The sequence below is a fragment of the Pistacia vera genome, unplaced genomic scaffold (genome assembly GCF_008641045.1).
Source record: "Pistacia vera cultivar Batoury unplaced genomic scaffold, PisVer_v2 Contig620, whole genome shotgun sequence".
Classification (NCBI taxonomy): domain Eukaryota; kingdom Viridiplantae; phylum Streptophyta; class Magnoliopsida; order Sapindales; family Anacardiaceae; genus Pistacia; species Pistacia vera.
Window position 1 is genome coordinate 352137 of NW_022196469.1, and position 12898 is coordinate 365034.

Consider the following 12898-nt stretch of genomic DNA (forward strand, 5'->3'; position numbering starts at 1 on the left):
AAAACCTCAAAATAGTCACTCTGAAAGTTATTCTGACTCTAGTTCTCCTTTGCCGTTGTTCTTACATCGTCACGGTGGTCTTTCCCACGAGTTCCCAACACTTTCCTTATTCCGGTAAGGCTCTTTCCCCTATTTTCTTCTGTTTTTTTTTTTTCTGATTTCTGTGTTAAAGGGTGGCTACTATAATGGCCACATTGGATGTTTTAAGGTTTTAGTAGGGTTTTTGGTTGCGTCTCCGGTGGTCTCAGGTTTTAAAAGGGTTTAACGCGGTGACTGTCGGTATCCCGGGTATGTTGTGTACCTTTGTTGTATTGTGTGAGCTATCTCGGGTGTCTGAAATAGAAGCGACTGTGGAATGGTCGCTGATTTGTTCGAGCTCTAACACATGTTCACTTCTTTTTTCAAGTACCCAAAAGCGAGCTACAACCATGTCTTCCTCTAGTAGTCATACCATATACTGAATGTTCAATTCGCTGGTAGGCTCGACAGCCCTTGGGGATGTGTCCCTTAAGGTCTTTGAAGAATTCGTCACTTGAAGCTCGAACCCCGACACTGTAGGCTTGTCCAATTAGCTCACTCCCCGCCGTCTCCAGCCCATAGGTTGTGAAAAGAACCACAATTCTCGATCACCCTCGGGGATCTTGAACGCATAAGAGTGGTCTATGCACCACAGCTTAACTTGATGGTTCAGGGGGAATATTCTCGGAAAAAACCCCCCACATGGATGGGTAGCAATTTCTGAGACTCTCCTTAGGTGTGGGGTATCCATTCCCCCGCACTACTTCATCGATAGTGTGTTGAGGTGACTTGACATTGTTCCTCTTCAACTAACGGCCAATTTTTACGTGATCATTATCGCGATGTACATCGCGTACATGATCGCTGACTTGGGCGAGCTGTCCATCAAAGAGCCCATCTACTTGTACAGGCTCAAAAAAGGGCTAGACCAGACGTACTATCTTTCCAAAGCAAGGAGAGTACGTTTCAACGGGCTGGTTAATATCCCGAAGAAAGTTTCACATTGGGATTCACAGTTCTTTTTCTACGAAGCCTAGGAGACCAATGTCTTTGCTGCGGAAGCAAGTATTATTCTAAAACTGCAACTAGAAATTATTTAATAAAATTGTTTGGGAAAATGAAATTAGAACTAAAAAATAAAATACATAGTTGTCATGTTAGTGTGGCTCTAACCGCCGATATTTGGAATGGTAGAGCTAAACAAGATTATATTTATGTGACTAGTCATTATTTTAATAACGAATGTAAATTAAATAAATCTTTATTGGGATTTAGATTAATGGATATGGATCATAGTGGTCAACAAATTTATAGTAAAATTGTTGAAGTTTTAGAAGAGTATGATGTTGTTCATAAAGTGATAAGTTTAACTTTAGATAATGCAAGTGTAAATAGTAAAGCTATAGATTTTTTTTAAATTAATTTTCGTTTTTATGACGATTTGAAGTTTTTTCACTAACGATGTATATGTCACATTATTAATTTAATTGTGAAGAGTGATATGAAAAAAATTAGAAATATTATTGATAAAATTAGGGATTCTTTAGCTTGGATTACTAGTAGTAATAGAAGAAATGATGAATTTCAAGATGCATGTATAAAATCAAATATGTCTCCTAGAACTTTTGCATTAGACATTCCTGTTAGATATAATAGTATTTATTTAATGCTTGATTCATATTTACCTTATACAAATTTAATTAGTTATTTTGTAGTAAATAATAGAGGTCCTCATTATTTGGTAGAAAATAATTGGCATATAGCTAAAAAATTTCATTTTCATTATTTTCTTAAATTTTTTTACCAATCCACTTTACAACTTTCTGGTATGTATTATCCTACTAGTCTATTGGTAATACATACAATTATAAAAATTTCAGATTTATTTAGAAAAAACGGAAACAATGAATTTTAGCGGAACCAATAAAAGCAATGGAATTAAAATTTAAAAGTATTGGAAACTCATTCCTTTTCTTTATTGTTTAGCTGCTATATTTGATCCTAGAATTAAATTAGCACGTTTAGAAAACGGTTTAGACACATTAACTGAAAATTTACAAGACAAAGCATATGACAATCAACTAGGAGAGGTAAGAGAGTGTCTTACAGAGGTATATTTGCAATATTAAAACAGGTAGGGAATCAGCAAAGAGGCGAAATACCTGAGGAAGTAACATCAGAAGAAACAAATGAAGACTTCGACTCCTGGAGTGCACTTAATAGGCCGAAAAGGACCCGAACCCGAAGCACATCCTCCTTTTCAGAAGCATCAACAACGAATGTATTGTCCTCCACGCAGCTACAGAGTAATGAGCTTCACCAATATTTGGGAACCCCTAACGTATTACCAGCAGATCCATAACAAAGAGCCAACTTTGATGTCTTTGAATATTGGAAAACCAGAAAATGTATTTTTCTGGTATTATCAAGACTTGCCCTAGATGTTTTCTTTGTTCCTGTTTCAACCGTCTCATCCGAACAAACATTTAGTGCAAGTGAAAGAATTTTAGAGGAAATGAGGACTAAACTTTCACTAAAAAAGATTAAAATCCTCACACGTCTTCGAGATTGGGAACGGTCGCACCATCAGAATCAATACGAGGTTGTCGACGATACTTTGATAGAATCATTTCAATTTTGTAATATAGATGATACGAATGAGGACAAAATAGATGATACGGATGAGGGAGGTCCTAGTCAACCCCCAAATTAGTTGTTTTGTAAATTGTAATTTGTAAATTAATTGTCTATTATTGCACTCTTTTTTCCTTACCAAGTTTTTGTCCCAATTGGATTTTTCTTGGTAAGGTTTTTAACGAGGCAATAATTGTTATAATTTCTTATTTCTTGTTTCTTGTTTTATTTTTTGATAAATGAATAAATCTAATTTTTTTTATACTACAATTTCATTGTATTAAAATTGATTAATATTTGAAATGTCAACAAAAAAATTAATTTAATTTAATTATTGATATTTGAAAAGTTAACTAAAAACAATTACACAAAAGAAAACAAATTAAAAATTAAAATTAAAAAAATTATGGGCGCAGGCCAGGCTGGGCTAGCCTTTTTGGCCAAGAGGTTCCACAACCCGCGGTGGGCCGGGCCAGACGGGTTATTTTTTCACCTTTAATAACTATGAACGTTTTACTCATATCTTGCTTTTCGTGTATTGGAAATTTAAAAATAGAATTAATGATAGACTTGGTTTAATGATTTTTTTAAAATAATCCAATAGATCCGATACAATATTTTTTAAATCTTTAATTACATCAATTTTAATAATTTATCCCTATAAATCTCTCATGCCAATTGTTTGTATATCCAAATTTCTATTGATGATAATTGGAAAATAATTGAATTTTTGTTACAAAATTAGATGATTAATTTCATTTATATATCGAGAGGAACAATTCTCTCGTGTATCCAAAGCACTTACAATCACCTAATAAGGGAGCATATGTCCTACACACACGATGATATGACACAACCTCATTGGGTGGTTCGATGCATTGGAAAATTATTCAATCAATAGAGTTTTTTATTTTCGGTGAAACTATTAATTTAAATTCATACCACATGAATTTTTACCCTTTAAAGTATCATGGACTTGAATTTTACTCTTCTAAGTATCAGAGGTTACAACTTCAAAAACATATCAAGGTTTAAAGTTCGTTATAATTTTGAAGAGTAAAAGTCTCCATCTTTACTAGATGTACATATATACATATTTTATAAATGAAAAATACTTATAGATTACCTTAAAAAATTAAAAAAAAAAAAAAAATGAGGTTAAGTTCTCCATTTCAATATCGATATCTTTGCCCAGAGGGAAGTGAAGACTGTCATCACCAACTTTCAAGCAAATAAATAACAAGCTGTATCATTAATTTAAATGCATTGTCTTTTATTACACTATGATTTATTCATTCAACATTGTCTAGCGATTTTCTTAAATAATTTATAATTAAACTTGATTACGATTCAAACTTTAAATTTTATTGTTATAATTAATCGAACAAAAAAACAATTTTGTGTATCAACTACCAACATTCAAGTTACTGAAATAAATATATAGAATAATAAAATTCATGGTTTTAAAACCCGGACCGGCTCGGCCTATTGAACCGGGACCCAGGGCCTTCTCCATGTCAAGTTACCCTTTCAACTATTCCAAGTTTAAAATCTATCAAATACACCCCTGATTAATCATGAGTCCCTGAATGTTTGAAATTTAGCAAATACACCCTCTAGCCAAATGCAAATCGGCAATGACCTCCCCTTTTCCGGTGACCTTCCACCTTCTCTTGTTGTCGGAAATCACCTTTTGACTTTCTCCGGGGCCGTGACACTTCATCTCCCGCCGTCGCGCAATGTTTCGTTGTCCAAAATTTTTTCTTCCATTTCCCGGCGTCGATCGTGCCTTTGCCGACATCAATAAGCCTCCTCAACCACCAATCTACCTTCTCCCAAGCTCCCTTTCCGTCGTTCACGAAGATCCACAATCATCTTACCAAAAAAAGTCATAGCAACCGTTTGACTTCCACCACCGATCTGCCACTTTCTGGTGATGCCTTAACTTGCCAACTGCCGATTCATCCTCCCCATCACCTGATCTACCCTCTTTGGTGTGTCATCGCTGCTCTCCCAGTCGATCATCGATTTGATTTGGCCAGGGGTTGTGTTTGCTAGATTTCAAACCTATAGGGACTGATGGTACTTATTAGGGGTGTGTTTGCTAGATTTTAAACTTGTCAAACATTGGTTAAACCGGTTAACCCATTACCCGGTTGCCTGAATGGGTCACCCCCGGGGTCGGGTTTTGAAACCTTGGTAAAATTAAAGAGAAAAAAATAAAAACTTAAATACAAGTTAAAGCTTTACCTCTTCACAAGCAGTGTGTTCCTCTATGCAAAACATATTAATAAAAACATCAAACAATGGCAGAAGTATTTCAGGTATTGAGAAACAAACCCAGGGAATTTGCAAAGCAATTGAAAAAATGTTTTCATATTTCCTATATTTTTAACTCAAAAACCCACAATCATTTTCATAAATCAGAATTATTTAACATCCCATAAATTAAATTTAAACGTTACCGTGGGTGTAACTATTTGGCTAGGACTTTGCTTAGAGCCAGAACTTTTCATTTTAATAAGTAAATATATAAGGGTTTGCGTGACGGTTTTTTTTCCAATGGTTTTGAGGGATTAGACTAGTTTTGAGGTGTTTTAAAATCATTACTTGCCAGATTTTTTATGCACTAGTTTTGACTGGCTCAAAAACCCCTTAGAACCAGTGTAGTGTATTTTTCAGGGGTTTATAAAACACTCCAAATCGAGGTATTTTGGTTGGTTTAAAAATTTTATTCCACAAATACCCTATCCACTATAAAAATATCCCAATTATATCAAAAAAAAATTTAACCATATTATGTACGTCTCTAACCATATTAAATATAAAATAATTTTAAGCAATCATAAAAAAAAATTATTAAAATCTCATTTCTAGATGCTTTCTTGGAAAAATGGAGCTACAGTTTTTCAATCATTCCAGATGCTACAAAGAGTGGCGAAGAAGGATAAGGAGACTTTATCACATTTAAAGTTATAAAATACTAATAAGTAAAAAGCAAATAAAGAACTCTTACCTTGTAATTAAAAAAATAAAACTCTCAAATACTAGTTAGAGTTAGGGTATTTTTATGGGCATATATATAAATTTATCATTTTAAAAAAACTGTCAGAACCGCTGGAAAATAAACTCCCAAGCACAGGTTGGGTGTTTTAAAAACCGTTACTAAAACCCTCTCAAAATCACTACGATGGTTTACCCTCAAAACCTCTACGGTAGTTTACCCTCATAACCGCTACCATGAAACTCCAAAGCTGACCCTAAGAGCTTCCTATGTTTGGATTCATATGCAAAATTTCATAAACCAAAAAAATATTTTTTGATCATGTAAACAAGGAAACGTATAATTTAATTTTTAATTATATATTTTTTTATTTTTGGTGACTGTGGGTATCCGACCCAACTTGCGTACACCTTAACTAATTTTCTAAGGTCCTGAAGTAAAAGATCGAGTAAATCTCCTCAATTGTCACCCCTATTAGTGCTTGGGGTCATTCGCACTTGAGAACCATATTAGACTCTTTTGCTCTTTTGCCATTAGACCACCCAATGATGCATTATTTATAAGTTCAATGAATGATGATATTAATAATGTATAAAATTAATTTAGAAGAATGATTTTGCAAAGTCAAAATCATATACTTTGGACCCACAACAAGAGGAAAATAAAACATAAACATCAATGAGTAAGAAATGGTGCATATTAAATTAGAAAATTTGTTTTCACATTAATTTAATAGCGTATACAATAAGTAGCAATGACTTTTTACTTGATTTTGAAGTTAATTTTTTTACTACTTAAAAAAATGGAAATAACTAAATAAACAAATAAAATAATATTACTTTATTAAATGATCTTAACTTGAAAATTAAATTATATATTTTTAATGCTAAATTAAAATAAATAAACTAAAGATAGGGGGATTTTTTTTCCCTCAAATTTTAAGTTCAGAATTTTTACAGTTTATCCTTATCTTTTGTACATTATAAAAATTAAAATAAAAAACAATTCATTTCTCTGCAACTTGAAATCTTAAACAACATGGCGTGATATAAAAAAAGAAAAGAAGAAGAAGAAGAAGAAGAAGAAACAGCGTGAGAAGTGAGAAGACCTGAAGAAGTCAAAGTCGTTGTTTAATGTGTTATTGATTTATTACATAAGTGTATTGTCTTTTTGAGTTGCTTTTGTGACGGTTTGGTCGTTGGCATTTGTGAAGAAACTTTCCAACTATACTTGAATTGGTCTGATAAAACAATACAACTTCTTTTTCCATTTTGGTGGTTGTTTAACGAAGCTGTGTTTTAACATTAATGGCAGTGAGTTCTCTTCTCTTACTTCATCTTTATGTCTATATTTTCCGCATTTATATCAGAACTATGAGATGGGTCTGCCTTTTCTACATGTTCTGCTTTCTGTTTTGTTAAATAATAATGCAATACTGTGTCTACTATGCTTTGGTTTTTATATCAGTTTAGTATGTTTAATTTGGTGTCAAGATTTAGTTTTGGTCCTCTTCGTTTGTCCTTTTATGAACTTTAATATTAAAGTTATGATTATTTAGCTTCTGGGTTTTAGCTCTTGCATATATGTTGTTTAGTGATTTTTGCTCTGTTTGAGCATGTATGAATGGATTTTATTTTAGTTTTCCTTTTGAATCACAAATTATTTTAATGATTTATATGGGCACTGGAACACGGCTGTATGCTGTGTGGTGAATATGATCCGATCAACATATAGGCTTTTAATAGATCTGATTATCCAAATTATTTGAATTTTATATATAGGGAAAATAATGGAGGATGATTTTAGCTATACCATAATCTAATATCATAGAAAATGAGTTGTACCATATTTTTATTGGTTGAACTTAATAAAATTCTAACAGACTACATTACCACGATGTAATAGTTTTTTGTTTTGTTTGTGTTCTGCTTGAGAAGAGGAAAGCTGGCTTAATTGAGATATGATGGCATGCTTAGAACACATTTGGCATATTCTTTGAAAAGAGTACTCTTAATGTGATTTTGCATAGTTTTTGGATTCAATTAATTCATACGCATTACTGGTTCGTGGATACCTTCATTTCCAATAGATTACAAGAAGGCAGGGCAAACCAACCTTAAACCTGAAATGATTACGGTCATTCCAGGAGAAGAACCTGACCTTGGTTTGGTAACTTTTCACTTTGTCTCAGCGGATGCATGCCAAAGTTTCTGATTACCCAGATTAAGTTCTTAATGCCTGGTTGTACCTTTAGTGCTTAAGTATGTATGGATCTGCACACTGTGCTATTATGAACATTACGGTTTGTTGTTAATGATTTCACTATGGTTCAGTTTGTCTTTAAAGAACAATAAATCAGTGAAAAAGAGCATAAAATGCTTGCTAATGAGAATGTTATCACTGCTACAGAACTTACTTTTGGCAACAATGCAGGTCTATGATGCGAAGAAATTATATAAATCTAGACTTATCTCTGGAAATGACTTTCCAGAATGCTGAGAGCAAAATATTCACTTTTTATTCCACTTGGTCATCAATATTAGCTTTGTTGAAAATTTATTTTCCTTAAATCTTCAAAAACAAGAATAATGATTCTTGAATTTACTGGTTTTTGTTACAAATCACCCTGTGTGATGATTCAACTGATACTGCCCTTGTTTGTTTATCTTCAACTTTTCTATTCTTTGATTTTTTGTAGCAACGTTCACAAGTGCCCAAGTTTGGCAATTGGGAAAATGCAGACAATGTCCCTTACACAGCCTATTTTGAGAAGGCAAGGAGTAATAGAAGTGTGAAGAAAAATTCAAATAATACTAGAGGAAATCTGGATATGTCTTCTGATAATCTGTCTCCAGTTCAAGCTCCTCCTTTCCAGATGGAGATCAAATCAGGATCACAAAAGGGGCAAGAGGCACTAAGGAAAAAGCATGTGCAGAGCTCAAGCCGAGAGGATGGTGATCTACGGAGGCCATCTGAATCTCTGCTACACCATGACCCTGCAAACCGGAAAGATGCCAGTGGCTTACCTCTTCACCGTGATGGCAGCGTAAGCTCCAATGATAGCCCTAAAAAGGCCACACGGCAGAATGTAGGGTCTGATCACAGAATTGAACACTTGGCCTTAGCCAAAAATCACCAAGCAAGGGTTGGAGGCAAAGGCAGTGGAATATCTTCTCCCTTGTGGCCAAGAAAGAGTTCAACAGAAGGTAGCAACAACTTAGCTCCCTTAAATCCTGGAAGATCCCAGATGAGATCAGTTACTCGAGGAAATGACACTGTAATTTTCTTCCCTTTGATTTCTTGTCAACAACATTCTTAAATTTGCATTAACACTTACTACATTTTGCACATAAGCATTTTATAAGATGATCTCTTCACAATGTTGAGGAATAGTTTCAAACATTAGTCAGTTAAGCTGAGATTAAAGGCTGCAAACTCAGAGTTAAAATTACGAATACATGGAATGGGGTTTGCGGTTTTTTCTGTTTTCTGTTCTCATAAACGTGCTTCCAAGAAAAAGAATGGGTTTCTGTTTAAGAACTGGTAGAAGTCTGGATTACTGGAATTGTAAAGTAGTCCTTAGTACTAATACAATGGTACATATACTTTCTTCAAATGCATTCAGAAAATTGATATTAGCTTTTCTGCTTATTTATTGGCAAACATCACCTAGAAAGTAGGAGAAAATATTTTTGTTGAGTCCAATTTGATACAGCTGGGGTCCTTTTCGCTGTAGCAAAATTTCTGCATTTTGATATTCTGGAAATAATTGGAACTTTGGCAGTTCTTGTTCTCTCTGCTTTTCTAGTTCTTTTTATTGTCATCTCTATACTTTACCTGTTAAAAGTGCAATACTCATTTTTTTAAAAAGACTAAAATACTTTGTTCAAATTATTAACCGATTTTATGGAAAGTGGGTGGGTTAGAAGAGGTTGCATTGTGCCACATTGATATATATTATCAAGTTTAATGATGTTACAATTCTTATGGCAGCCCAATCACAGTGCTGCGGTTCCAAAATTTGGTGATTGGGATGAGTCCAATCCCGCATCAGCAGATGGATTCACTCACGCCTTCGACAAAGTGAGAAAAGAGAAGCTGAATGGAAATGGAATGGAACCAGTTGCCGCAACCCAAAACTCTTCCTCCAGAGTTCGGAAGCGGCATGACAACAAGACACCCAAGGTATGTAGCAATATCTGTTAATGAATCAATTGTAATCCCTCAAAGCTTCAATGATGCATGTCTTGGCCATTTCTGGGGAAGCAAAAGGCATCATAAATTAATTACCTAATCATTTAGTTTGTTGTTTGGCTTGATATTCTGATATTTCTGTCACTGGCTTTACAGAGGTGTTGGTGCTTTCCATGGAGCAAGTGAGATGTGTTTCTCTTTCCTGGATGAACATAGTGCATAGGAAATATATACATAAATCAACAGGACCTGAGTCATGTATATTTTTACATAATGTTTGAAAGGAATAATTTATTTTATTAAGTCTTCCTGTATATAATTTAGTTGCTTCTGGCGATGTTATATATTTATGTATTGGCTTATAATTTTACAGGGAAAAAAGATGTTCATAACAATGAATTCCAAATGTTTCAAAGTTTACAAGACCAGACTGAGCAACAAATTTTAATACATGGTCAGTCAAGAAAAAAGTAGTGCATAAAAAACATTCTCTTTTGGATAAAAATGAAATGAAGAATTGAATTTATGACTGCTACTTATAAGCCCATAATTAGCCATTAAAGAGCCAATTGCCTCGTCAGGCCCCTATTGTCTAAACCTTACAAATTTATCTGGATCAATATGTATATCTTTTCAATTAAATTAAGTTTAATTTTAGAATTAATGACATTAATCCCGATCATGGTCTCGAGGGAAAACTGGAGATCGGTTTGTTAAATATTGTTATAGATAAGTTAGAGCTTTTAACCCAGAAGCTTGAAAACTTAGACAGGAGAGTGAATTATACGGTGTATCGTATATTTGCTCTAAATGAAGAATTAACCCAGATCAGGAATCAGATTGAAAAGGTTAATTCTGTACTTCAAAAGGTCAAAACACTGGAACGTGTTCTAACTATTTTACTAAGCCGGTAAAATAGGAGATGTCTCTGGTGCTGAGTGACATCGAACAAGTGTGGCCTATTGAAGGATATACTGAACAAGAGGTGAAACGAATTGTGTTGGACCTCTGTAACGGCAATCCAAATATTCGAGAAGAATATTTGACTTGGCTAGGTGTAAAGCGAGTTTTGGATGTTATTCAAAAGGCTTTTAGTCAAGGGTGCACAAAGATTTTGTGTTTTATTTGTCGGATTTCCACCATTGAAGTCTCTGAGCTAGAGCTTCGGAATAAGTGATTGGAAAAGGTTGAGGCGGTAATTCCTTACTGGTACGGCGAATCCCAGCCGGATCCAGATCCTACACCATATAAAGAGTCAGACTTTACAACTGAGTTGAGACCTGATTCAAATTGACCATGGGTGGTCAGGATGTTTTGGATCAGTTTGTGGCTAGTTTGCAGAAAAAATATCCTGGATTGCCTCCAGGATATGCCCAGTTCGTGGCCAAAGAAACCCAAGGTAATTGAGAAAAGGCGGAAAACTCTTTATGAAAGGTGTTAAGGAAGAAGACTTTGTTTCTAAAGTGGATGGAAAACGGAAGGTTGATATTCCGAAAATTTCTACCTCTGATGCTGAACGAATCAGCAGGTATTATGAGGAAGAAATGAAGAAACAAAGGAAAGGAGACGAAACTGGAGGATTGAAACTTACTCCAGGTCCAGGTCCTAAAAAGGCAGAGCTCGATGAGCTAATCTCGAAACTCAGGGAATCTGAGTTTAAAGATGATCCACTTGAAGGAATTCGTAATCCTTTAAATTCCTTTGAAGGATTCCTTAAGGAAATCTCCAAACCCGAATACAAACCTACTTATCTTACAAAGATAAGGTCAGAATTTGTACCTAGGGGAGTACCTAGAATGGTGGAGATACCGTCTAGCGGAAGTTTCCTAAACATCGATTGTGTTACGAATGTAACGGATGCAATCGAAGCATGGGAAACTGTTAACTGGGTTCATATACAAAATAAGAATTTTGGACTCAGTGATACTTACAAGTTTTTAAGATCTACACTGCAGGGAGCTGCAGGAAGCTTTTGGCGAAGTCTAGAAGCTAGTACTGGTCTGTTAGATACTGTAAGGGACTTGAAGAATGCAGAGGCTATCTTTGCACTTTTCAAGGATATGCTCTGTTGAGAATTTACTGGGATGACTTTTACCAGTAGGAATCTCGCAGAGATAGTTGCCTTAGAAGCTTTGACAAAGCTTAGGCTTTGTGACATGTGTCTACTTGAAAATTTCGTCTGTGAGTATAGGCGATATTTTTATCAGTTGCCTGGTGGCACACAGGAAGTCATGAAAAATACTTTCTTTGCTAAGCTTCCCCCAGGATGGGATAAGGCAGCAAATGAGACGTTTAAGCTTCTACTTGAAAAGAATTAGGTTGTTGATTCTTTGGGAGGAAGAATAGAAGCTGTTAGACAACTCGTGAGGACAAGATGTTTGAACGCCAAGCTGAATAAGGAAGCGAAAAGGCTTGAGTTCAACGAATCTTGTTGTCAAAACTTTGATGGCATGCCAGGACAATATGGTTGTGAGTCAAAGAATTCGACTAAACATCAAGGTTGGAAAACCCATATGAGACGAAAATGATCGTTTGGTAAAAGAAACTTTAAGCCTAAACGTTTTCGTAATATGGTAAAACAACCTGTTACTAATAAAAGGAATCTTCCGGATCATGGAAGGTTTATTAGGCGAACAGGGAAAGGTAGACTTAACGCTAAGGAACGCGGAGCTCGTAAGTTTTGTGCTACCTGCCCATCTGGCAAAAACGCAAAAGATTGTAATTGTTGCTGGATTTGTGGTGACAAAAATCATTTTGCGGATAAATGCCCTCATAAGGGAAAGAAGAAGGCTACGGTACGATTTTTGGAAGTCAACGCAGAAAGTCAAACTTCTAAATTTGAGCCAGTTTGGGGATACAAAATTGATTCTGATGATGAGGTTTATGAATTAATTTCGGATTACTCTGGTGATTCAGATTCTTCAGAGGATGACTCAAAAGATACGACTTTTGAGGAACAATCTTCAACTCTTCAACGTGTAGGTATATTCATGCAACGGACTAGTAGTCTAAATGAATATCCTAGGAATAGCGGTATTGGTGATGAGG

General features: G+C 34.9%; 1 protein-coding gene across 1 annotated transcript; it reads left to right on the plus strand.

Moving 5' to 3' along the window:
- Window positions 1-6815: 6815 nt before the first annotated feature.
- On the plus strand, window positions 6816-10178 carry LOC116110957 (RPM1-interacting protein 4-like). Its single transcript, XM_031397175.1, has 4 exons — window positions 6816-6969; window positions 8355-8933; window positions 9650-9841; window positions 10007-10178. The coding sequence occupies exons 1-4, from the start codon at window positions 6964-6966 to the stop codon at window positions 10034-10036; spliced, it is 807 nt and encodes a 268-aa protein (XP_031253035.1). The 5' UTR covers window positions 6816-6963; the 3' UTR covers window positions 10037-10178.
- Window positions 10179-12898: the final 2720 nt, after the last annotated feature.

Excerpts from the sequence above, each read along its gene's own strand:
- LOC116110957 (XM_031397175.1), top strand. Across the intron at positions 8,934-9,649 it reads TTACTCGAGGAAATGACACT|CCCAATCACAGTGCTGCGGT; the intron begins GTAATTTTCTTC and ends TTCTTATGGCAG. Across the intron at positions 9,842-10,006 it reads ATGACAACAAGACACCCAAG|AGGTGTTGGTGCTTTCCATG; the intron begins GTATGTAGCAAT and ends CTGGCTTTACAG.